Source organism: Falco rusticolus, chromosome 13, assembly GCF_015220075.1.
Source record: "Falco rusticolus isolate bFalRus1 chromosome 13, bFalRus1.pri, whole genome shotgun sequence".
In the NCBI taxonomy this organism is placed as follows: domain Eukaryota; kingdom Metazoa; phylum Chordata; class Aves; order Falconiformes; family Falconidae; genus Falco; species Falco rusticolus.
This window is the reverse complement of record NC_051199.1, coordinates 13,568,927-13,594,817: the sequence shown is the minus strand read 5'-3', so window position 1 is coordinate 13,594,817 and position 25,891 is coordinate 13,568,927. Positions and strand designations below refer to the sequence as shown.

General features: G+C 37.8%; 1 protein-coding gene across 3 annotated transcripts in view; it reads left to right on the top strand.

Moving 5' to 3' along the window:
• SLC9A9 (solute carrier family 9 member A9) overlaps positions 1-25,891 on the top strand; it is a 211,426-nt gene that overhangs the window by 126,679 nt on the left and 58,856 nt on the right. For all 3 annotated transcript variants that reach the window (XM_037406813.1, XM_037406812.1, XM_037406814.1), the window contains exon 13: positions 23,978-24,026. In XM_037406813.1, the coding sequence (XP_037262710.1) occupies positions 23,978-24,026 (49 nt within the window). The remainder of the gene's footprint in view (positions 1-23,977; positions 24,027-25,891) is intronic.

Here is a 25,891-nt window from a genome sequence, read left to right as displayed (position 1 = left end):
GGGGATGACCAAGGCTGTCCAAACTTAGATTCTCAGCAAGAGCATTTCTTCATTGCACTTTTCTATGAGAAAACACCAACCTAGGAAATTAAAATAATCAAAACAAATTATTCTTCTAAAATTCAGCTATTGCTTTCCCTAATTTCTAATTGACCCAAACCTTCAGATTCACCTCCGGAGATTTCCCAGAGCTTTGCTTATTTTTTTCACTGTTCAGATTCCATCTTTATAACTACAGACAGATATTTCTCTTTGCCCATCCAGGCAAAACTAAACCTAAAAATGTCAAGGTTATACAGTTCCAAAACTTTCTTTGCATTGCTGGAGCCAGGTCTCTGATGGTGAACAGCAGCTGGTCATTCACTCACACTACACTAGCGTAAAAACAGCCGAACTTAACAAAGTCAGTAATCTCTGAGAACACAACACATAGAAATGAGTCAAGTGTAAAAAAACGTAACTGGAAAACCAATCTAATGTGTGAAACAGGAAGAGAACAGGATTTATGTCCTACAAATTAAGAGTCCTTAGATCTCTTTGAAACAAGTACATAAGCAAATAGGATATCATTGCTCTGGAGACTCTTTTCTGTTGTGTATGGGAAATGGTGCTGGCTGGCTAGGAGTAGAGTGCAGGTAAACTGGGAGCAATATTGTTATCAGCACAAACAAAACCAAAATCTGCCATTTGCAAGAGTCAAGCATGCAGTAACCCCCCAGCCCAGTCCAGATCTACAGTAATGACTGAAAGGAAAAATCATTTCCAGATTACATATAGACATAACTGTATCATTGATATGAAGCCGCTAAAGTAAAAAGAGTTGTCTCAAGGGTCCTTCTATTTATTCTTCATAGACCGAATCATTCAACCAACTCAAATACATACTCCCTATAGGGGTCTACCTGTATCTATTTTGACAATAAATCTGCATTGAATAACACTGACAGAATGTAAAAACTCAGGCTGAAAGTTACAGAAACACCTACTGGAGGACTTATTACCAACTGTTATGCAATATGTTACATTGCTATTTTGGCAAAGTAAATTTTTTAAAAAACTTTTTACACAGTTTTATTCTGATTTTTGTTGCTCCACTTTTGTAAGTTCCACCATAAAACATAAACAGACTGGATTCTTTTGTGGGGGTTTCCTTGTGGTATGGCTACAGCATTGTTTTCTAAATGAAAAAGGAAGAAACATCATAGGACTGTATCCAAAACATTTGAATATATCACATCTGAAACATGAAATTATAACATTATTCAGCATTACAGTGTAAATTTGGAAGGTCAAAACACTCCTGACTCCTAAATTCTCACCTATTGCAAATTCACTGAACACAATAGGAAATGACCATTCAGCAGACATCAGCACCCAAAAGTCATAAGCCAGCAGAGTTCGACGTCATTGAGTATGCTAGTATATCCCTTTACAATAAAGATGTTTCATGGACAAGCTGTTCTTTCAAGAAATCAAGATTTTGGTTCATTCAGTACCCAACACTTTAATCCATTACTGCAATATTAAAGACAAAGGTGGTGCGTATGTTTACCAGAATATCACATCAGGGATGTGGGTGGGCAGTGGGGCTAAATGCTGTGACCATGACTGTCTATAAAAAAGCGAATTGGTTGGTAGAGTTAATCTGTGTTTATACCAGCCCTTTATCAACTGGTTATAGACTGCTGAAAGACAAAACTTTATGATTAGAGCAACTTAACAACATGACCTTAGCCAGTATCATATTGCTGCAGTTCCAGTAACAAAAACATTCTTTTCTTTATTCCCAAATGCTATAGTAGTATTCCCTGTGCTCAGCTGTGTTCAAGGAGATGCTGCACAAGGACAGTTTGCAATGCCACAGTGGCAGCTCCCACCAACTGCCAAGTAAGAAGCTTTGATCAGATCTGGTCTGTACTTTAAGCTTCCAAAGTTGTTCTTTCTGCTTCCCAGAAGAGGTCTTTCAAATTAAAAATAAAAAAAAAAAGCCACAATAATATTGTGGGCTTTGGAAAGAGTTCTGCCTCATTTAGAAAGCTGTTGTGGTAAGAAATCTCAAAGGCTGAAATGGTGGTAAAAATACGACTGAGCCTCAGGGCTCCAGAACAGGAGGTGCTGAGTAGGAACCTTCCTTATCTACAGCATAAGAGCAAAGAAGAATGCATTTTAAATCAAAGGAGTAACAGATTGGTTTAGACGAGGTGGATAGTGTTGCCTACATGACTGTATTTTTTCCAGTTATAAAGATTGATATTTTCTTCCTTTTTTTATAATGACACACAAGTCTTTCTTACTAAAAATGTACCTGTTTCTGAGTTCTGCCACAGTTACATTCTGATTTGCCGTTATATGGTTGTAGCATCTGGATATCTTTATTAACTCTCCTTTATCAAATCAGTTATAAAAGAAAATTATCTTCTTCAAGACTAGATTTGTAGAAATCAGTATGAGTGGGATTGATGGGAGAGGTGGTGATATAACTGGACTCATGTTGTTACCATGCTTGATGCCAGTGTTTGCTAAACAGAAGTCTTTGGCCAATAGCAAACTGGCTTAAAAGCGACCTAGAAAAGACATCAGCAATGTTAAAACTCATGATTTTCATATCAGCCTCGATTTGCAGCATCTGCTGTGCAGTATACACAAGGCTGGAATTCTGTATTACTCAACCCTGTACTCAGTGATCAAGCCATTACCAGAAACTGCTCCCCTTTAACTTGACAGGAGATTCCTTTCATATAAGGCTTCTTCCATCACTATCCAGATTGGGGTTCTGCACCTTTACCCAATAAAGAGGAAGAAGCCTTTCACATACTGAGGAGGGGCACAACCTGCAATAGTGTGCTGCATGGGCAAAGGACAGGCAGCACCTGTCTTTGGAGCTTTAAGATGGTCAAACACAGCAAACTGAGGCAGAGGTCACATAGGTCTTGGCCTTCAACTGACTTGAAAGCATTTGCAGATGCTTGACAACCTCCTGCCCCAGAGCTTTATGAGCAAACTGTACTTTTATTCCTTCCCAGCAGGCGACTGAGCCCCCTCAGCTCCTGAGACACTGTTACTGTAAATACAAGTAGTGAGAATCTTAAGACTCTTCTAACTGTATTAAAACCTTCAGAGTGATAAAATAACTATTTCCTATAAATTCCCAAACTGTAAAACAAATAATAGTAAGTCTTAAACATATGTTCTACACTGTATTGCAAAGTCCTATAGTCAGGAACAGCTTAGAAACTTCAAGCACACTGAAATTTAACAGAGGTGAAGCTCCTAAGTCACTTAGACAAGTTTAATTTAGACAGTTTCACGTAATGCTAAGTGGAGCAATGCCTTCCCTAATCTTACTGGGGTGAGATGTGACTGGCACTGGAAAGAATGGTGTCCTGACAGCTGATCTAGGCAAAGAGGCTGCAGTCAGCTGAGGTGAGGAAGAGCGATCCTCTTCACTGGTATAGAAAAGCCTCATCAGAATACTGTACTCCATTGCTGCATTCTGTTCTGCACATAGAGAAGAGCATGAGATATTACATCTCCTTACAGAGTAAGGAGTAAAGGCATCTTAGTTCTCTTTTTTCACCCTCACATCGGCGCACAAGGATTATCCCTCCTGAAACATAGCTAGTCCTTGAGCTGCTCAGAATGTAACAGCTAAAAGCATGTGTTCATATCTTCAGATGATCCATAATTCAGTACTTATAAATTATTATGAACCTTCTTGTTTCAGTTGTGTTCCTTTGAACACCTTTTCCTTTCACCATTTGTCAAGAGGAAAGAGAGTCAGTTTAGAAAAGGAGATTTAATTAAACGTTTTGTTTTGGCCTTGGCGCAATCTCTCTTCTACAACTGTGTTCCTTTGGGTCATATTTCCTCTAGAGTCCTGGAAAACAGTTTAGTGAAAGTGAAGGATCTGTTGATTTACTATTGAAAATGAAACATCAGCCTAAGTATATCATCAAGTGTAATTTGCAAGTGACCACAACATAAAGACAAACAGTTCAATTAAAGGCAGTATATTTTTAAGCACTGTTATATTACTGTGCACTCTGTCCTGTTTATTATTTTGTTTTTAGAATACTCATAATCAGTCTAACTGGTATTCCCTCTCAGTAACAGAAATAGCTCCAATAAACAAAGCTGCTCTGTTTCCAGGGTCATATTCCTCTTTAGCCATAGTACAGTAAGTATTTTAAATCATCCTGCAATAAACACTCCTGTTGGGAGCCAATTTCAGCCAGACCTCTTCAGGTCACTAAGTTCCTTTTAACCCAGACACATATTCAACAGAGATCATGCTGTCTTTGCCTGTAAAATCTTTTAAATTTTAACAAAACCCTCTGAAATGCAGAAACACCTGTAATTTCATGTAACAAGTCTAACAACTAACACCGCAGTTATCTTTAAATTACTACTGTCCTTAGTTGGCCAGCTATCAGCACCTGTGAACATCTAAAGGACAGCATTTTGCCTAGCATCTTTTATACCAACGATAGTTTGAATGTTCCTGCACTAACAAACACTAATTGCATATACATGAGACATTGCTGACTCCCCAGGCTCCCCCCAGCATTAGGATATTACTGATTTATGCGCAGACTCTTAAGTCACAAAATCTACATTGCTGTTTAAAAGGTAAGTCTCGCAGTTGCAAAGAACACCTTGAAAATTATTCAAAAGAAACTAAACTAACAGGGAAGCTTTTGTGTGAGCTCATGGACAGTCTGAAACAACAGCTCAAAGAAAACACTGTCCCATGATTATCAGAGGAGCGTTATCTTCAAGACACACAGTTCTGCTGATAAACTCCATCCTTGCTCCCACAGTACTCCAGGTACAACAGAAAAATAGTACGTTAGGGTTGACTTAGGGAACTGCATGGCTGTCAGTCACTCGGTCCACTAGTAGACAGGTAACAAGTGATCCAGAAAGGCAGAGGACGAGGCAGAGTTTTAGCTTCAGCTATAAGACATTTAACCACTATAAATAACTATCAGCATTTTCAAATTTGGTCAAGCACATTAGAGATCATTGTGATTAAGTATTTGAGTAATTTGCACAGTAATCTATTGATTACTTGTGACATAGGTCACAGAAAGCAATAAGATCAGATTCTGGTTTATCACTTCATTCCCTTTGATCTCCCATAGTAGCACAGACTAAAATATTGGTTTAGATCCTTGTTAAAGATCTTTTTTATACAGAAATATCGCTAGATGTGGTACTTGCCCTTTGCCCGGTGGTATTGGCCACCAGTTCTGGATTTGTGGGTGTGTATACCTATACTGCATATGTAGTATCTACAAGAAGTAAGAAATGGTCTGGTGCTCCTCACAAAAGACATACTAGGGAAATGCATTCTGTTTCAAACCCTGAGATGTTCAGCATCACACATGAAACTACCTGTGAGCAAAGAAAACACTTCTTGGGGCACACCCACACTGAAAGGGTTAATATAATAGCTGCTTTTATTATAGTAGCTAGAGCATGATTAGCCTGGTAAATGCTATAAATCAAGCAGCAGTATGAAACTGGACATTAAATGTATTGGCTGTTATTATAAAAAGAGAAATTGGATAATTTCCTTTCATTTCTATCTCAAAATGAGAAATCATCCAGGTAATGAATCTCAGTGATCTCCCGAAATGCCTGTCATTTATTTGCAAGGTACTTTTCTGCTAAGATAAGGTGTGCATTTGATCTTTCAGAGTTATTCAACGTAGCATTTTGCCTGAATGATACTAAACAAGGTTTATAAATATTCATGCTTGATAACAAAATAAAAGACCAAAATACAGAGGACTTGGGCTTTCTGACTGTGAAAGGCAGTGCTGGGCAGCTGTTGAATGGAAGATTTTGGATTGCAACTGTGACTTGTGCATGACATGTACCTGACTCTTGCTGTGACCTCTATTGGTCTTTATCGGCCAAAGGGGTCTAATTTTGGGCACAGTCTCCTAACAGCAGACAGCTAAATCCCACCTCACATACCTTGTATTTCTAGCTCCGCATGGCTATTGAAAAGAGAAAAGGAAGGAAGACATGAAAGATACACTTTTATTGCTAGAATACTTGGTACAGGAGAGAGGGAAAATTACACAGCAATAAGAAAGATTCATGCCTTTCAGTTTACTAGGAATAAACGACAGGATAATTTTTAAACATGCCAAACCCCCAGAATAACTAATACATATTTCCAGAAAATTATAAATAAACCTATAGCAAGAAATAGAATCCATGCAGCCAGATTTCTGTCAATTAAAATATTTGTTTTCTTATCTTTTAAAATACTGTTCATTTCCTTCCATTTCACGCAATCACTTTTTTCTTCCATTAAAACGTGCCTCTGTATCATGCAAAGGGTAGCTGCTATGCAGCAGCCAACATGATGTAGTTGTTCAGACTACAAATAAGGAATCAAACCAACCCATCTGGAAATACTGCTAGGGAACATCTTGATTACCTGGGATTTTAGAACAAAACTAGTGCTTTATTTCTTTCTACCAAAACATGCCAAATTAATTTGGACATCTATCTCTAACTAGGCCTCCAAAATTAAATTTGTGCCAGCATAAAACCAGTTGACTTCAAGCATATGCCAAAACTGTGGTCTTTGAGGGTAAGTAGAAAGTAGAGAAAAACAATCTGAGCCTTTAAAAGTTTGAGATAAATGTCATATGAAATCCTGGCTCTAGAAAAAATAATGATCACATTTGCTGAGATGAACCTTCTACCCCTACTTTGTAGGTATTGATCAAGATAACTCTTAACTCTCTGTGTTATTGATCAGATACTGTTGCTTTTTGCAAAATAATTGCTCTGGAAACTCACTTAACTTTCCTGCTTTGAGAACTGTGTAATACTGTCAGTTGGCCCAAAAAATAGAAGAGTATGAAATTAATATGTTCTTCACATTTGTTAGTTTATTTAATTTCCAAAGCCTATATGTTCATTCTTCTCACAGTTGCTTGACAAAGAATATTGGAATCTCTTCAGCAAGAAAATATGAAATTAATGTTTCATTTTGAAGGGATGAAAGTTTTCATCATGACTGAAAATATCATTTCAGTCTGCAAAAAACAAAATTTCTCAGCCTTTCTGTTTTTTTAAAACTTTCCTGTGGTTTTCCTTTCTGCTATCAAATATTTCACATAGTGCAAGAACATTTAATTCCATTTTTTAACTATACATGAAGTGCGGGGGGAGTAAAACGTATCTTTTGTCTTCCAGAAAGAAAAAAGGTGCTAACTGGGAAGTGAATTAGGCCTTAATGGTCTTGTACAGTATATGGACTGTGATGTAAATATTCTTGTAAATTGAAATTAATAAAAGCATGTGTTGGTATAACTGGGTATATCTGGGCTTGCAGAGGAACTTAATGACAGAAGAGAACTGTGTGACTTCAATTTTCATGAAACTTTCAACTTTCCTGAAACTGCCCCTGAAATTCTGAACTTTCTGTTCTTTTTTAAAATGTAGAGTGGAAGGAAAACTCTGGCACCCTTGATAACAAACCTATCAAATTGTTCCAGAATTAGTTGAATGTGAAAGGTTAATTAAGGCAGATATTAAATAACCTAGGCTCTGTAGAGCAGTATGGGCATTTAGCATTTAGTAAACAGCTAATTACACTATAATACAGGCTTTTTGTAGAGAATTATCAGTGCAGAAACAGCCCAACAGTGATTTGCTCGTCAGTACATCTATGAGATTTAAATGAGAAAATTACCTCTTATCTCAGCAAGAAGTACTTGGATTTCAAAGCACTTAAAAATACATCAGTTTCTGCATTTTTTACTTCAAAGAGACAGCATTTTGTTACATAATGATAAAAAACCATATAAAGGAATCTTGAAACTGTACATAAAATTCTAGGTTTATAAATGCAAGATATGTTCTATGTAAACAGATATACAGGACAACTGTTTGTATAAAAGTTTATACATAAAAGTGCTATTTATTTAAAATACCCCAAACAGGAATCCTAAAAATCCATGCTAATCCTAAAACCCCTGATCTAATCTTACAAGCAGACAAGGTCTTGTATGCTCTGACCTTGAAACGTCCCAGTTGCCTTTGCTATTCCCTTATCTGCAGGCATTAAGCCTGGTCAGAAATCACAATATAGGTTCGGGTAGTCTGCCTGAAACTCTTGAGTCTTGACCAGCCCCTGAGCTTTTCTAATCTCCAGCCAAAGGAAATCCTACGAATGCTGTCACAGCCTCTATTTTCATTTTAGACACAGCAAAAGAGACCCTGTTGTCCGTCCTGCTTGCTGCACCAACTAGTGGCATGGACTAGATGGTTTGCTTCCTCTGCTTCATTCAATTCATAAATATTTCTTCCACCTTTCCAGAGAAACTCCAGGCCAAACTTCACCAGTTCTGCACACGTATGCATATGTATCCATGAGATGAGGAAAGCAGAGAAGTCAGAAAATAATTTTACTTAACTGAACCAGAAAACAAGACAAAATTATTCAGTAGACTAGTAGTTAATGTGTTCGCTAAACAGGTTTTAGGTCCTGTCCAAATAAAGTGTTTCTGTTTCATGTAAAATGAGTCATCAACTACAATACAGTAATCTGCATAAGATTTGCATAAGAATGCATAAGAATAAAAGCATAAGATCAGAATCCAGGTCTTCCAGTACCCTACTCGGTAGTCTACAGAAGAATGATTGTTCACATGCTTTCTGACCTAGTGGCCCTTACATATACATATATTTGAATTTACTCCAGATCAAGCTTTTAAAAAAAGACCAAAAATCATTATTTGTCCCTCCTGAAATCAGTAGGACTACATGATTATCCATCAACCTGACTGTCCTTTATTGATCTGAAGATCTCAGGCTTTGTGTGACTAGCTCCCATTTTAAATGGGCATCATCTGAGCTCCTTAGTGCTTATGTTCCTTTTGAAACTAATGCTTGGGCATGGCTTTATGTTTCACCAATTCTGTAAGTATTAAGAAAACTCAGCCTGTAAAATGAGTTGCCAATTCCAATTCAATTGCCATCTCTTTGTTTACTGACCAAGAGTGGCTTTATTTCCTTCTTTCACATCTTCAGAAATACCGTTTTAATGCTTTTACATTGATAAGTAATAAAATCATCCATTCACCCAACTTAATCCCAAAAGGCAGTCTGCAGCCTCCATCCTTTCTTATTTATGCTCAGCACAATACTAGAAAAAGAAACATTGTATTGAATTATTGAACTCTCTATCAGAGCATTTCTTTGTATTACCCTATCCCTTTGAAATCTAAGTCATAACGGCTGTCTGCCATTTTACTACCACATGGAAATCTGAATTATAAACAAGTGATAAATTCTCCAATTTAGATTAAGCAAATGTCACAGCTTTCAGTCCAGGTTATTGCATATACTCCAATGTCTGTTACATAAGAGAAAGAACATGCATGTTCTGGAAAGGAGCGGTGATACATTTAAAATGTAAAATCAATCTTTTCTGAGTTTCACAGTGTCTCTTGCCTTCCCAGTTTTGTCTTTCAGATAGCAAGCTCCCTGGGGTATTCTCTACCACACACTGAGCTGTACTAAGCTAAACAGAATGTCAGCAATCATCCTAACAAAAAACTGCACAAAATCCTTTTTAAAAAGCTTAATTCATTGATGATTTTGTCAATAAGTGTTCTCTCTCAACAACAGGAAAAGTTACATTACATAGGTTTTTTTTAAAAAAACGAACAGCTTTAATGGTTTACAGCTCAGCTCTTGCATACATACTCTCTGGATCCCAATGTTATACCTCAAACAAGACAACTCCTTTAGCTTCAAGATGTACTGTCTCACAGTATTTACCAATTCATTAGGGTGCAGGGCATCTAAAGAAGGGCAGGAAGGAGGATCTGGGGAACTACAGCCCTGCCAGCCTGACCTCAGTGCTGGTGAAGGTTATGGGGCAGATCACCCTGAGTACCATCAGATGGGACCTGCAGGACAACCAGGGGATCAGGCCTAGCCAGCAGTGATTTATGAAAGGCAAGTCCTGCTTGACAAACCCATCACCTAGTGGGTGAGGGAAAGGCTGTGGATGTTGTCTACCTGGACCTTAGTAAAGCTTCTGATGCCATCTCCCACAGCATTCTACTGGAGAAACTGGCTGCTCATGGCTTGGATGGGTGTACCCTTTGCTGGGTAAAAATCTGGCTGGGTGGCTGAGGCCAAAGAGTGGTGGTGAATGGAGTCACATCCAGCTGGTGGCTGGTCACAAGTGGTGTCCCCAGGGCTCAGTACTGGGGCCAGTTCTGTTTAGTATCTTTGTCAATGATTTGGAAAAGAGGATCAAGTGCACCCCCAGTAGGTTTGCAGGCAACACCAAGTCGGTCAAGCATATTGATCTGCTGGAGGGCAGGCAGGCTCTGCAGAGGGATCTGGGCAGGCTGGATCCATGGGCTGAGGCCAACTGTATGAGGTCCAACAAGGCTCAGTGCCGGGTCCTGCGCTGGGGTCACACCAGCCCCACACAGCGCTACAGGCTGGGGCAGAGCGGCTGGGAAGTGCCTGGTGGGAAAGGGCCCGGGGTGCTGGGTGACAGCTGGCTGGGCATGAGCCAGCAGAGTGCCCAGGTGGCCAAGAAGGCCAACAGCATCCTGGCTTGTATCCGAAACAGTGTGGCCAGCGGGACCAGGGCAGTGACTGTCCCCCTGCACTGGGCACTGGTGAGGCCGCACCTCGAATGCTGGGTTCAGTTCTGGGCCCCTCGCTGCAGGAGGGACGTAGAGGGGCTGGAGCGTGTCCAGAGACGGGCAGCGGGGATGGGGAAGGGGCTGGAGCACAAGTCTGATGGGGAGCGGCTGAGGGAACTGGGGGGGGGGGGGGGTTGTCTGGAGAGGAGGGGGCTCAGGGGGGACCTTGTTGCTCTCTACACCTACCTGACAGGTGCTGTAGGCAGGTGGGGGTCGGTCTCTCATCCCAAATAAACAAGCAATAGAACAAGAGAAAATGGCCTCGGGTTGTGACAGGGGAGGTTTAAACTGGATATTAGGAAAAATTTCTTCACTGGAAGGGTTATCAAGTGCTGGAACAGGCTGTCCAGGGAGGTCATGGAGTCATCATTACAGCGGGTATTTAAAAAGGCATGTAGACGTGGCAGTTAGGGACATGGTTTAGCGGTGATCTTGGCAGTGGTTGGTTAACAGTTGGACTCAGTGTCCTCAAATGTCTTTCTAACCTAAACAAGTCCATGATTCTATGTAGAATTTTAAGCATTAGGCTCGCCTTCCAGCTATAAGGTTTTCTTGCTCCATTCAGTAAGGTAGGAACCTGAAGCCAGTGTCAAAGCATTGCATATTTACAAATACACTGACAGAACTTTCACATATGCCTGAAGCCACTAGCCACAGAGAATTACTTAGAGCCCCAGGGAAGCTGAGTGGCAATGAATAAATGGGGACAGATCCTCAGCTGGTGCAAGCTGTCATAATAACATTCATTTATTTTCTTGGCCTGTAGGCAGAAGTATAATATGCTTTGGGGATCCCTGATTGAGGCAATTTCTCACTCTGCTTTCTCACTTTGCCTCTGCATTATCTTGTGCAAGCTATTGCTTTCGTTGTCATCACTGCTTGAATTCAGGTATTGGCTCATAGCTGCTACGTACAGTAGTTTATTTTTACATGAAAGCAAAAAACACACTGGGAATGGAGTCTGTTTCTTACCATGATGCAGTAAAAACCTTCCAACACACTGTAAAACAACACAAGAAGCATAAATAAAACTATGGATCTTTATAGTACAGTCCCTATCTCATCCTCTTTATGTTCAAGCTGTATATGATTATAAGGAGAAGAAGAAAAAAATTACTATTACCCCCCCCCAAAGAAGCTTTGATGATCTCCAAATACTCTTACAAAAGATAAAAGCTTTAATTAATTACATTAATTAAAAAGAAACTGTTTTATCAGCCTTAACTACAGTGTCACAGTTAATACACACTATTCAACAAGGGGGTAATTAACGCTCTTCCTAGGTGCTCATAAAAGGCTTGCGAAGACTGGTGCAGGCAGCATAAAAATCTCAAAACGGGACATGTCTAGGAGAGAGCCCTCAGCAAACCAGAAAAGATTCCCAATTTGGTTCATTGCCAAAAAAAAAAAGATTAGAAAATTTTTTACTTGAGGTGGATTGAATTAGCAGAACCAAGAGGTTTATAGCCACGGTTGAGTTCCTGACACAAAAGGGGCAAGCTAGCACTGATATTTGAAACCTTTGCCTTCCCAGAATAATCACAAATGCAAAATAAGTGCCTAATATTTCCTAAATTCTTCTGAATATGTAACATAATGCAAATGTATGTATATAAGTTGAATTTCACCAATGTTAAAGTGCTAGACCTGGGTTTCTGGATCATTTACATTCCACTTGAGCTCTTATTCTCTTCAAATGAGTAAATCTATTACCACATCATGCATATTTAAAAATGCGCGACTACTAAATTCGAGAGTAAAAAAACCAAGCATAACATTTGTATTTAGTGTATTTTCTGAACTCTGGAAAGGGACTTTACATACTGTGAAATAAGAACAGTTCCTATAGTTCTGGACAAATGCAGCAACTAAGGTAGAAGTATCTATCTTTGTTGCTGTTGTTGTGCAGGTAAAACTCTCCTGCAAACTGAAAAGAAAAAAAAAACAACTGTAACATTCTGTCAAAGCTATATACTGCTCCATGATCACTGCGTGAATAGCAGAACTTACACTATTGTGATGGCATCTGGTCCAAGTTTGCCAACTACACTAGAAAATAAATTTTCCCTCTGGAACTTCTGTAGTACGACGAGTTAGAGGGTGTCTGTGAGCATGCACACACGCACATTTATATAATTAATAGTTTTTGCATCGTCTAGCATTGTAAACAGTGCAACTACAGATCAGTATCTGTTTTTGAGATGTGACGTTTTTACATGAACAGCCTAAATATTATTTGAAACAGCCACATGAGATCTAAATATATTGCCTAAAACTGGTAACGATAGCTATGTGTCTGAAGGAAGGGTTATATTGCAAAAGCAAATTTTAAATGAACTGAGATCTATACTGTCTAAACTAAACAGTACAATTATCAGACCAAGATTATAGTGAAATAAAAATATTCATGAATTAAAAACAACATGGAATGAGATGAACATTAGATGATGAAGGGGAGCATACTTTTCCAGCATTTCCATATAACCATTCTCTGTCAAAAAGACCATTACGCTTTGATATTTACTGTATCAGGAGCATATAATCCATGTAGGGTGGGGTTTTTTGGTAGAGTAACAAAACTAATAAAGTTGGTGTCTTTTTGAGTCATTTTTTAATTCTTTGATGTTGAGAAGCAAACTGTTGTAAAAGAAATGAAAAGTTAAATTTTCCATTAAGCAGTGTTTTAGAACAGTCTTCAGAAATGGCACTACTGTTTATCCTGCTGTATTTAAAGTGGTTTTAGAGTGTTTTGACATGAATGTGCAGAGGTGTTTCGCTGCCATTAAAACTGAAAGCTGAAATATTAAAACAAAAAAGTGTTCTGCACACATCAGATAATGAAAACTTAGGCAAAACTCTTCCATTTTAGTACCAAACATTTCACTCCAGACTGGGACTTCTCCCTGGATTCTCCCTTTACAAAGCTTGATTTGTAATTTCAGATGTAAAAAGAAGGTGAATGCCCAGAGCTGGCAAAATATAGTGAATATGCATCTGATCTGAAAATAGATAACTAAAATAAAAGCAATATTAAGTTTCATAGCAGATTTTTTTTCTATATTTATATGACTAAGTTACAGTGGACCGGGCACTCGCTGTCCTACAATATTTATTTCTAGATGAGGAAACATGAAAAAATCTTTCCAATGCTTATTCAGATTACTAATTGCAATGTATCTGCTTACGAATGTAGTGACTCAACTCTAAAGGCCATTGTGTTCAATGGTTAAAACCATTTCAAGAATTCAGAAACATCTTTTTGATTTACCCTTTGATAAAACAATTGTACAGCAGATCTTTGAAGGTATATATTCCAATATACCATATACATGTTTTATACAGCCTTGGGTCAATCAATCCATAGAAGTCCTTACTATCATTTCCTGGTGTTCTGAGTATTTCAGACAGAACTTATGTGAACATATTTCAAACGGGGAATTAAATATGACTTTAAGCAATGCAGCTGATTTACAAACTGCTTGTGAAAAGCGCAGCCTAAATGGAAAGATCAGTGACAGCTTGCATGCAAGCTACCTTGTCACCAGTTCCCAGCAGCAAAGCTGGTAGCATTTACTCAGTGTGTTTTGGTCACAGCGTACATTTAGCTTGACCAGCATTACTCTTCTCTTCCAACGGCTGTGCACAGAATTGCTCCCAGTACCAGCTTTATATGATACATTTCAAATGTTGATGAGAAAGATAAAGATATGTTTTTCTCCATGTTGCGAGCCCAGGGAACTCAGAGTTGGTCATCTCATTATTTAGACTGATGCCTCAGGAGCATTTAATGTTTTACTTTGGATTAATCACATTAGCAATAATGCAAGCCATCTACAATGGCCTGGGCTTCTTTCCAAAGCTGTGCTGTGTATGTTCAAGGAAAATAAAGGAACAGGCACCTAAAGTGATTCAGAGGACAAACACTTTACTGCTCTAAAAATCATTGACACAATTCACTGGAGGGAACTATTATTTCTGAGCCAGGAATTAACTAGCCTCATCTGTAGGAAATTGTCAAAATACATCTGAGCGCAGTTTCTTTTCCTCATGCAGATCTTTTGTAAAATCAGTTCTCATTTTTCCTGGCTGGCAAAGCTCATTAGTAGTCTAAGAAAGATGCCAGCAAAATAGCCTAATTCCTGATTATATTTTTTTTTCCTGAAAGCTGTATTAATCTCCATAGAGTTCATGAAAGTAGCAATTAGGACATTGGCTATGTGCAAAAAATTATACTTCTTGTAACGCAGTGCCATTTCTGTCTTTCTGCATTAACTGAAAATGTATTTTTAATAATTTTCCGGGGGGGGGGGGGGCAGAGGGTGGTGTTTATTAATACAGTTTCAGAATTACGTACTGAGCATTTGATCTACAGACTTTGTCATAGTATAGAGAGGGGTATGGTAATAATACTGAATTTTTTAAAGCATGTGGAGACTGATCAATATTGTGTTTGGTGTACTGCCTCTTACTGAAAGGATGATACAGAGATGCATTTATGTATCTGTACCTCTCCATTTTGCAGTGTCTTCAGTTAAAGCAAACAAAAAGCACCTGCCATCACCATTAGCTCCTTCCCTCTATATGCTTTTTTTTTTTTTCCCTTTCCAAAACAGTTACAGTGTAAAGAGTTTGGATGGAAGGTATCACAGTCATCTCATGACAACCTTTCCAGTCCATGCTGTGATCCAGTAATATTTCAAAAGCTCAACTTAGTTGGGATTTACTGGGTTGGCACTCAAAAGAAATAACCTTATTATTACCAAAAGAGGTACTAAATCCCATCCTTTCTTCTAAGTCAATGCTGCACCAAAGCTATAATGTGATATCAAGGAATCCTGTTATTCTACAAGTCCCACCCCTCATCAGAGACATAAAACTCAGGTGAGAACTAAATAGAAAAATGCAGCCATACTGAGAAAGTGGTAACTGCACTGTATATCCCAGCTACTATCATGCACATTCCTTATGTCTAAGCTTCTCTTGCAGTTTTAGTTATTCAAATTACGTTATTTTTCATGTTTTATTATTTTTCAGTTTCTCTAATCACAATGTCGTATTTTTGAGTGATGTGACCTTGGAGCCACATTTCTCCAAAGATGCCTGGATTGAACTGAATCCGAACAGATTTTTTTCAATGTAGAACAAACCAAATTTTTTATAATTTTGTAATATTTTAGTATTAAAGATTCTACTATAGTGTAAGAGTTTCATTTTAGGAGGCTTCTGGTAGCAATAGAGTTATCCCACATTTCAGATTTGCTGAGGGTTCGTGTTTTTTTCTGTAGCTGAGATGGAAAATGAAAATTTAGGAGGATTACAGTCCTTTCAAGCTTTCCCACGCTTTGCCCGTAAATCTATGTCTGATTGCCTACAAGTAATCACATACTTGTTCAATAAGTAAAGAGAGTAACTGAGAAGGGCCGTGAATATTAACTAACTACCGCCATGTAATCTTATCACACTGTTCTGGACTTTCTGCTCTTCTTGCTTTGCAAAGTAAGAGGGAATTTAGAGACAGAATTTAAATGCTTGAAAAGCAGGCAGTAAAGCGCTTACCTTACTCTATAGATCTCAGGTTTTATGTAAAAGAGCTCCATGAAGCTAGCTATTTCTTTCACTAAGAAAACAGCAAATGACAGCAGTACCAGGAAGTGCCATTCACCAGTTGATCTGTTAGTGAAATATACATTGGATGAGTCATGCAGTACAATGATAAGTGGAAAATTAAGATGACCATCACATCCCCGTATAGCTCAGGAATGCTGAGAGATGGCAAAAGTATTAAGGAAAGGCTCTTTGGAAACACGCACAGCTGGTTTAACTGTGCTCCTTTTAAAGTCAGTGACACCAGTGCCTTTGGCTGGAATGGGAGTGGTTGGGCTCGTGCAGAGCACCTTGCGGAAACCGCCCCTCGCACCGCAATTCGGAGTCTGCACAAAAACCATAGGGAGCATTTTAGAAAAAGGAAGGATGAAAAAAACCTGCTCTTTTAGGGCAGGGGAGGGGAACAGCTGACGCACAAGCACAACACACAATCCAGTCCTTACTAAGGAACAGAGAATAGAGCAAAGCTTTGCCAAACTGCTGGAAGGATCTGAACATTGCCAGATTCCTAGAAAAAAAGAGTTGCGTACAAGATACTTGTTTTTCAGATAAGAATATAAAAAAGGGGAAAGAGTAGTGGAGTTTTCCATATACATTAGAACAAAAGGTTTATTAATTTAAGTTTGGACCACTAAAAATACCATTTTATGAAAGACTTTTCTTCTCCCTAAGGCAGGAGTAGAAAAATAAAACATGCAAGTGAATCGTTACTTGGCAAAGCAGAGCAATAAACTGCAAGGTAGAAGGTGATAGCTGAATTACATACCATGGTGCAATGAAAGATACAGGAACAACGTATGACTATAAACATATGTAAGAAAACCTAAAATAAAGGGAAAACAAAAAATGAAGGGGGAAGAGGGAGTGTTTCACAGAAGAAACATCAGTACCGAAAAGAAGCAAGCTTAGTGCTGATCAGCTGAGTCCTGAGTGGATGTTTAACATTGCTGCCAAGGGTCTGTGGATTTCACTAGTTTGTCTATTAGCCACACATTGAAGATATTTAATTTGGCAATTCCTGTGAAGTCCAAGAAAACAGGTCTAGAGAAAGGAGAGAAATCAAATTTCTCATGCACTCATTTAGTATCAGATGCAAGAAGCAACTGTGAGTTTGGATCCCTAAAGATTGCACACATGTACACATGAATGTAAAATGGCCTTGCCCTACATTTTTCAGAATCAAGCATTAAAATGGGAATCACACGTAGCCCACTGCCTGAATACGAAAAAGTCCTGAACTGACTTGTAGCAATGTGCTGCGAGTTAGATCTGCTTAGCTATAAGTAGTATGCCATTAGGGCAAAGTAAGTGTGCAGGGCAGGTTTGGCAGAGGCAGTAGCTGCTATTTTTTCAGTTTGGCATGGAACTGAATGTAATTCATGTAACTACTGAGTCTGTGGGCATAAACAACACAACTTGCATTTCGCATCCAGGTAGATTTGGTAATCTTCGGTGTAACAAGCCTGAGCGTCACAATGAACAGTACAACACCTCTTATTATAGACTAAGAATCTGCTGTAATGATCTTTCCTTAAATCTGAAAGCAAGTCTCAATTCTTACATTGTTACCACACAAAACTTGCAGCCAACCTTCACACTGATTTTATTCCAATTCTATTCACATGCTCTGATACCACTACAAATGATCATTTCTAAAAATTCCACATAAGTTAAATGACCTCCTTTTAGTTGACTTTGGTTCTTATTTTTAAGCAAGGGGCCTGATTCCTGACTACAAGTATATTCACATAGCATAATGACATTCATAATCTACTGCATGTGCCAGAAGCTTTATAGGGATGTAAATCACTGCTGCTCAGAACTCCTGAGCTGGAGTGCCATGCTGTTATGATTGTAAGATGCCCGATATTCTGTTCACCCATACAGATGTACCTTGTTACTTCAAAGTGACCAAACTGTTTTAGCCCTGCCCCACCCCAATATCAAGATAAAACAGGATTAACAGAATAGAGAATCAATACCAGGTATCTAAAGATCAAGTTCATTGTAAGTTCAAAAGTCAAACTATGGCACACATCTCTTATTCTCGTGATTCTACAGGTTTAAAATTATACTTTTCATCCTATTTCAGTATGTTATGTGTATAAGATAGAAACCATTAGCCACATGACAAACTGCTGTCATAGCCATTTCGGAAGCATCATTTACCTGATAATTTATTTTAGCCCTTTTCAGCATGAAATTAAACTGATTTGTTCTTTCTGCTGTGAGACAGAAGTGATTATTCCTGCCTTAAACAAAACTGTTTTCATTTATTAACAAAATCAGCTTGAACTGAACTTTGAATATCTATACTCATGCCATAATTCTCCATGAGATTTGTGTCAATCAAAATATCATACTATAACAAAAGCAGATGTTTTTGACAGCATCAGTCCACAGCAATATAATATGTAGCAGCAATACAGCAATCTAGAAGCAAAGGCTGATTTTAGGTGTCAGTTTGTTAGGAATACACATCACACTTACTGCTTCACAGACAAGAATAATGGCCTGAGCAATCATTATTTATCCTGAAGTTTTTTTAATTTCGATTGTAAAGATATATTATAGATGAAGAAACAGACTTTTTTGGATTTTACTCATGTTTCTAGTCTTTACCGTTAATAATTCTGTACTGAATGTAATACGCTGGTGATGGATAGCTACAAGCTTCAGATTTATTCATGCAAAAATATTCAAGACTCCTGTTGCAAATGCTGTTTAATGGCCATCTTTGAAAATGGGCTATAAATCACTTACTCAAAAAAACCTTTCCTGGTATGTGCAGTTTTTGAGATACAAGCTGAGGCTTAAAGGCTGTTTTAGTTACAATGAGACAGCCAGTGGCAGGCTGAGGCAATGGCACTGAGAAGATGAGTTCTTCCAGTAAAATCTTTCACAATCAAAAAAACTAATATTGTCACTAATTATTTTACAGGAGCAGTCCTAGGGCTCTAAAAATCATAGTTCTGCTAAGCTAGATTTTATACAAATGTAATGAAGAATGTGCAGTTACAAGCTAAATGCGCCAAACAGATGAGCAATGGCATGGAGGAAGCATTATTATTCTCATTTTATAGCATGAGGCCAGAAAAAGAAAAAGCAGCCAAACTTTTCAGCTCTTGAATTGCCTTTGTTTCCCCACTGATCCAGAGAAGGAAGCAGAAAAGGCATGGCTAATTCAGACCCTTATCTGACAGCTCTGTAATATCACATTCCATCATACACTTAGAGCAGGGAAGACTTATTCGCATTAGAAGACATTTCTCTTGTAAACTTTTCTAAACCTGATGTATTCTTCATTACATCATTAGTTGCATTAAATAATACACATATGAACAACCGTTTCTTGTGGCCTCATTAGTGCTTGAAGTTGAAAGATGTTTGGTACAACAGGACAATAGCAGCAGAACAGTGGTTAGTGCCACTACCCATATCATTCTCAGGCCAGTATTTATGGCACTCACGAGTGGTAGTGTGCAGTCACCTCAGTCTGAGGTGACTGATGAAACCAGGCTTCGCAGTTCTTTGCAGGACACTCTAATTCATCAGTCATTAAATAAAAAGGGGAAGGTATCAACTACATTCTCTTAGGACATGTTTTCATATAAAAGCAGTCCTGGCTGCCTCATCTGGAGCACAGCTAACCAGCATGAGTACACGATTGGTGCAAACTAGACTAGATGGGACTGCAAGGAACGAGCCAGGCTCGGTTCTGCAAATACAGAAAGCCTATACAGGCCCAGAAGCAGAATTTCAGTAATTAGAATTCAGTTTTCAGAGAAATGTCTCTATTTACAGATTTCTTGGCACTTAAATCAACGGAGGGCTGAGAATCACACTTGTAAGTACAGACACCAAAAGTTCTGCTCTCCATGCCTAGATCCTCATGAAGGCATGAGTCTATATGATTTTTCTGTAGCTTCACTGTAGAAAGCAGAGATTTTATCCAACAGTGTTTTCATTGTGGTGATTTGAATTGAAGGAATTAAAAGTTTGCAATGCCTGAATAGTGATTTACTACTCTGTATTCCTATGGAGAGGTTTTGTATTTCTTACTACCGGTTCCCCTGACAATTTGCGATTTAGCTTTCCATCCATTTTCATTTCAAACCACATAAGAAAAGATGTTATCAACTGCTTTGTATTCAGTGACAAATTCCTCCTCTTATTACCAAATGCATTCCGACTGTTGCTAAAAAAAAAAAAAAATGATGCACTTGATAGCACACAGGGATTTAAATACAGTCAGCTGTAAAGGGTACTTCTGCAGACTAATGCACAGTTTCTAGCAATACTTAGGCCTAATTGCTAGAGACTGGCTGAAGTCACAAGCTTCACCTCCAGATTTTGAATACAGCAACTTTGAACAATCTCTGAAGCCAGGTTTTGATCCAGCCGTTATTAAAAAAACCCAAAAAACCCAAACATCACCTATCACCACCCCAAAAAAAAATCCAAAAAAAAGAAAGAACATCATAGAGCAGCTTTCAGGATTTTTAATTCCTTCGTATCTAGGGAATTTTAATCTAAGACGTTACTAAAACCTATCTAAATACATAGAGTAGATAAACTCTACTGCAATATAGATCTGATTAAAAATCACTGCCTTTGCTTTTATGGAAGAGAAGTCATCCTACGTGTTTAATGTATAGAATAAAGAGATGCACAAATAGAAAGGCAGAAATAAAAGCATACAATATTTAGAGGAGCCAAGAAGAAACAAACAAGGAATGGAAAGCAACCAGGAAAGCAGGATGGAAGGACAGGAGACTGCAAGAAGTAAAACAAGGTAGTGGAAGAAAAGAGACAAAAGTTGACAGCAAGAAAGGAGAAAAAACTTACTAAGAAAATACTTTTCTGACCATCCATTACATTTACTCACAGAAATTGAAAGCTGAGAAGGTTAAGAAGGGGAAAAAGTTTATACAAATATTAACAAGAGTATTTCTTAGAAGCCTTCAAGTAATTTATACAAATTTCAAGTTTGCAAATTCTAGTGGCAATAGCATTAGATCTAGCAGGTCATTTGAGGAAGTCAAGGAGGGAAACGAAGTGCATAACTGTGCTTTATTTCAGTTGTCTTGACTGCCTCATATAATTTGTAATACTTTGTTTTTTCAACATTTGCAATTTAAAAATAGCATTCTAGTTCATGTCAAGTATATTAGAGTTAATTATAGAAGACTCTGATTTTCAATGCTAGGTGCCTGATGTTAGGCTCCCAAGCCTATGTTTGGATATGAAATTATTAGCCTCAATTTCAGGACTGACTGAACTGAGTCTGCTTAATGCATACTTAATAAAATTGCTAATGTTCAAATTATTACAAAAATGTATTGCTATTTTAATGCATTAAAAAAATTTTCCCATAGAATGCAAAGATTGATCTGGTATTTTTCCCAATGGACTTTAAATCGATAGGCAAGATTGTGCTATCCACACTAATTTGTAGTAGCGAAATAATACTGCATGAGAAAAACAGCAATGGCATCTGACCCAGTGTTTTAAACAAGAGCAGAGACCAGACCAAAGGAAAGCATCAGATGCAGTTATGTGGCATCCATGTGGCATAGAAGCCTTATTTTCTTTTTCTTGTATGAAAAATCTAAAACAGAAGCGTGATTTCATTAGAGATTTACTGCTGGTTTTTTCTGGCTGTAAATGTAATAGTACTCCTGTTAAGATTTTCTGTATCTTCATATATGCTATATACTATTGTGTACAGAATAAACAAGGCAAAACAGGTAGCTATCTTTAAATATACGGATTTGAAATTATACATGCAGAGAAGCTTAAGCATACCATGAATTCTGCAAAACTCTGTAAATCCAGATTTTTTTTCTATGCTGGTGGATTGCTGTTGTCAGTGTGATTAGTTCATAGTTATATCACTGTTACTGAAATATCACAAGCAGAAACTCAGGTTCCTCTTGGCCCCATTGCCTACCCTTGTTCACATGTACCATTGCAGTCCTTTTAGTTCCGGGTGAAACATTTTCTGTTGTCTTAGCTTATTCTGTAATAAGCACATCACAACTCCAACACACACAATCAGTCAGAACTGGCAGTTTCTCAACCCCAGTTCAGAACTACATGAAGGCTAAATTACTTCTGTCCCAGGAGACTAATTCTTTGAGGTCAAGTCAAGCTCATTAAGGAGAAGAGTGTGGGGGGAAGTCTGTGATGTATCTTTGCCTTTCAGCTGCACCTATCATGCATAAATTATTTGTATTTATTTTTTTTATTTCCAAAACTGTGCAGACCCTTAACTATTGTACTGCTGGTATTTTTCTGTATTGGCCAAGTAGTGGTGTTAGTGTACAGAGTTAGCTAACAAGCATAGTCTAATAAACAGGGCATGTAATTACATTGAGGAGACTGGGATTCTTTTTCTGATTCTGTCCCATTTTATGAGTTTGGGACCATCACACCTACATTTGTGCCATTGTTTCAGCCTTCATATCCTACTGTACTTACACTGCACACTGCACTACAGGGCTGTCTCACACCGCTTAGTTTTACAATGCTGAGCATAGATAAGGCCCCAGACACCACCATTACATACATGTCAATAGCAAATCCAATGTCAGATACGCGGTTAAACCTCTGTGTAATGTTTCTTTTTCTTTTCCCAGTAAATGTTTCCATTTTAATGAAATTGAAAATACCTAACTTGCTTTACTCCAAACTAATGAATATGTTAGCACCATCAGAAGATTTTTCTAGCAATTTTAAGAACAGGACAAAGAGGAAAAGAAACAGCTATTCATTCTGTCTCCTTGTTGAGTCAGCACTAGGATCATTATTTTTAATAAAAAGGCAGAAATATTTATGCCTGAAGGACTCAGATTTGTTGAAGCTTAAGAGCTATGATAGAAACAAACATTTTCTCTTCCATTCAGTATTTACATATAAAAAACATCCACTCTGCATACAGTTCCTGTCACTGTATCTGACTGAATAACAGTGTATGGATAATATTTTACAGGAAAGAATGCTGAGGTATGTAACTATTAATATTAAATATGAATCTGAAATCTGTTTTGATGCTTTCTTACCAAAAGCAAAAATATACTCATGGAAGACTGCCAGAAGAACAGTAAAGTGGCCTTAAATGAATATCTAGTGAAAAAGTACATTTTCTTTGCATCGTTAAATTCTGTATTAGCTTGGTAGGCATGATGCTATAGCAGAGGCTTGTGAAGCATTCAGGTGCTATTGGTCCCCTAGCTGTGGGCTTCAGGTTCCAGTGATAAGAAGGCTCATTATTCATCATCCTTTACTGTTCTCCTTCCTTTCTTGGTGTGAACATCAGCACAAGCCTCAGTCATTCAACTCATAACATTTATCAGTTGCATATCTCCTCATTTCTATCAGCCATATTCAAAATACATCAATTCTTCCACCACTTTTAACAACCAATTTTATTTTCTTCCTGTCCATATTAGTAAAATGACCCCCCAGGTTTGCATCATCTTGCATATCACCCACTGCAATCTCCTCTCCCCTCTGATTTGCTTCCCAGCAAATTTGCTTTCCTCTCACCTAGCAGGAAAGAGTGGCACAAGGGAAACACTTCTACCCTCAGAGCTCTCTAATATGTACCAGTTCGTTACCATATGTCTTTGCTTTTTGCCTTTTTTGTTTCCTTTTTTTTTTTTCAGAGTTGGTGTAGATCCAGATGAAGATCTGAAAGTAGAAGCTGCAAGCCAGGTATGTCAGGATTTTAGACATACATGCTGAATTAAAAAACGTTCAATTATTGGCAGATCATGTTTATCAAAAATAGTGTTATAGCTGAAAATGCTTATAACAGGCAGGCTGGCAGGTTGAAAATAAGAAGGTGCTGCAAAGGATCTTTATTGTATAAGGTACAAAGATAAGATTTTTTGTTTCCAATATGTATGCACTCATGAAAATTTTGTAACTAAAAATATTATTGAGTTTTGAAGAAAATTGTAAGTGCAAAAATATCCTGAAAAGTCTAATAAACAAATGAATAGGAGTATTGCCTTCATAAATCCAAAAATTTATCACCTTCCAAATGCTGCATTTATGGAAATGAGACAACTCAGAACAATGTTTAATGCCCTGGAATACAAAAGGAGAATGTGTTGTGTTCAATTCTAGTAAGTCAGGTTTCTGCAAATATTTTTTAGTTATTTTTCACATGAAAACCTAAGTACATTGTGAACTTGAAAACTTTAAAGGCGGCTATTTAACAAGCTGCAGCTGTTCATCTGCCACCTTCCCTCTTTTGTCATACATGTATGGCAGTTTCAAATACAGCACTGCCTGCAACAGTAGAAATCTACAGAAAGTCAATACAGAGATATAACATCTGCTTCAGTGTGGTAAGAGCAGTACAACTAGGGAGAAGCAACACTACAGCTGACAAGTTGCCAAAGCAAAAAGTGCCTAATACTAAGTGTGTTCCTATTTAATAATAATACCATCCCATGCATCCTCTCAGACTGCACAACTGGAACTGAAATTGAAATCACCCAGCAGCAATATAAATATAAAAAATAAGTTAAGGGAAGACATGAATAAGATACTCTATTCACTTGAAAATACATTAGGCAGAAATTTAATATATCTTACATACTGAGTATTCTTAGCTTTTACACATTTGGACATATCAAGGCATTTAGGGTCTCCATTTTCACTGAAACTGAATGGAATTCAGGTGTCTAACTGTCCTAATGTTTATTTGGAAAAAAGGAAAAAATATTATTCATAACTGATCATATCTTCAGTCACTATTAACAGTCACTATTAACAGGCCTAGCATAACACCCTATTGCATCAGGCCAAGATACTGATTTATTGTGAGTCTGAGGGGACTAATCACTAATACCACTCTCCTAAGCATCTTGGTAGGAATTCCTGCAGTGCCTCTGACCAAGGCCTGGACACAGAACCTTAATCTTAATCTATTCTTGATTGGATTTTAAAGATATATCATTTCAGAAATTTTTTACTTTGCAGTATTCATGAAACATCAAAGATCAGAGAAGGCTGAATACAGTATAAAATTGACTATATGTATGTTTTGTGAAAACCCAATTTCTTCAGAAGTTAATAGGCATCTAATTTTCTCCTTTGATTAAAAACAAAAATAATCATGTTTATGAATAGCAATAATATATCCAGTGTCCCAGCTGTGCCCTGTGAATTAACACCTATCTCGTTTGGCAAAACTCAGCAATACAACACAGAAGGCGTAAACAAATATAACACTTTCCATGCTCTATTGTGTCCCAAATTGGCACTACTTATAGTAGTAGAATTTTACATTAGAAGATAGGTTTGCTGCTCAGATTATTCTTCTCCTTCTCCCCACCCCACCACCACCACCCCTGCTGTGGTATTGTATTTTCATCTGTCTAATTTTTCTGTATTTGACAACTCAGTCTTTTACTAATTCAAACCTTTTCCGCATTCTCTGTAGCTCTCTTGGTTTTAACTTAGTACCTACGGCAGTTATTCAATTTATGCCAGGTTATTTCTTTTCATTTCCTCTTTCATCTGCCTAATGCCTCCTCTTTCCCTTTGTTGTCTCTTTTCTTTCCCTT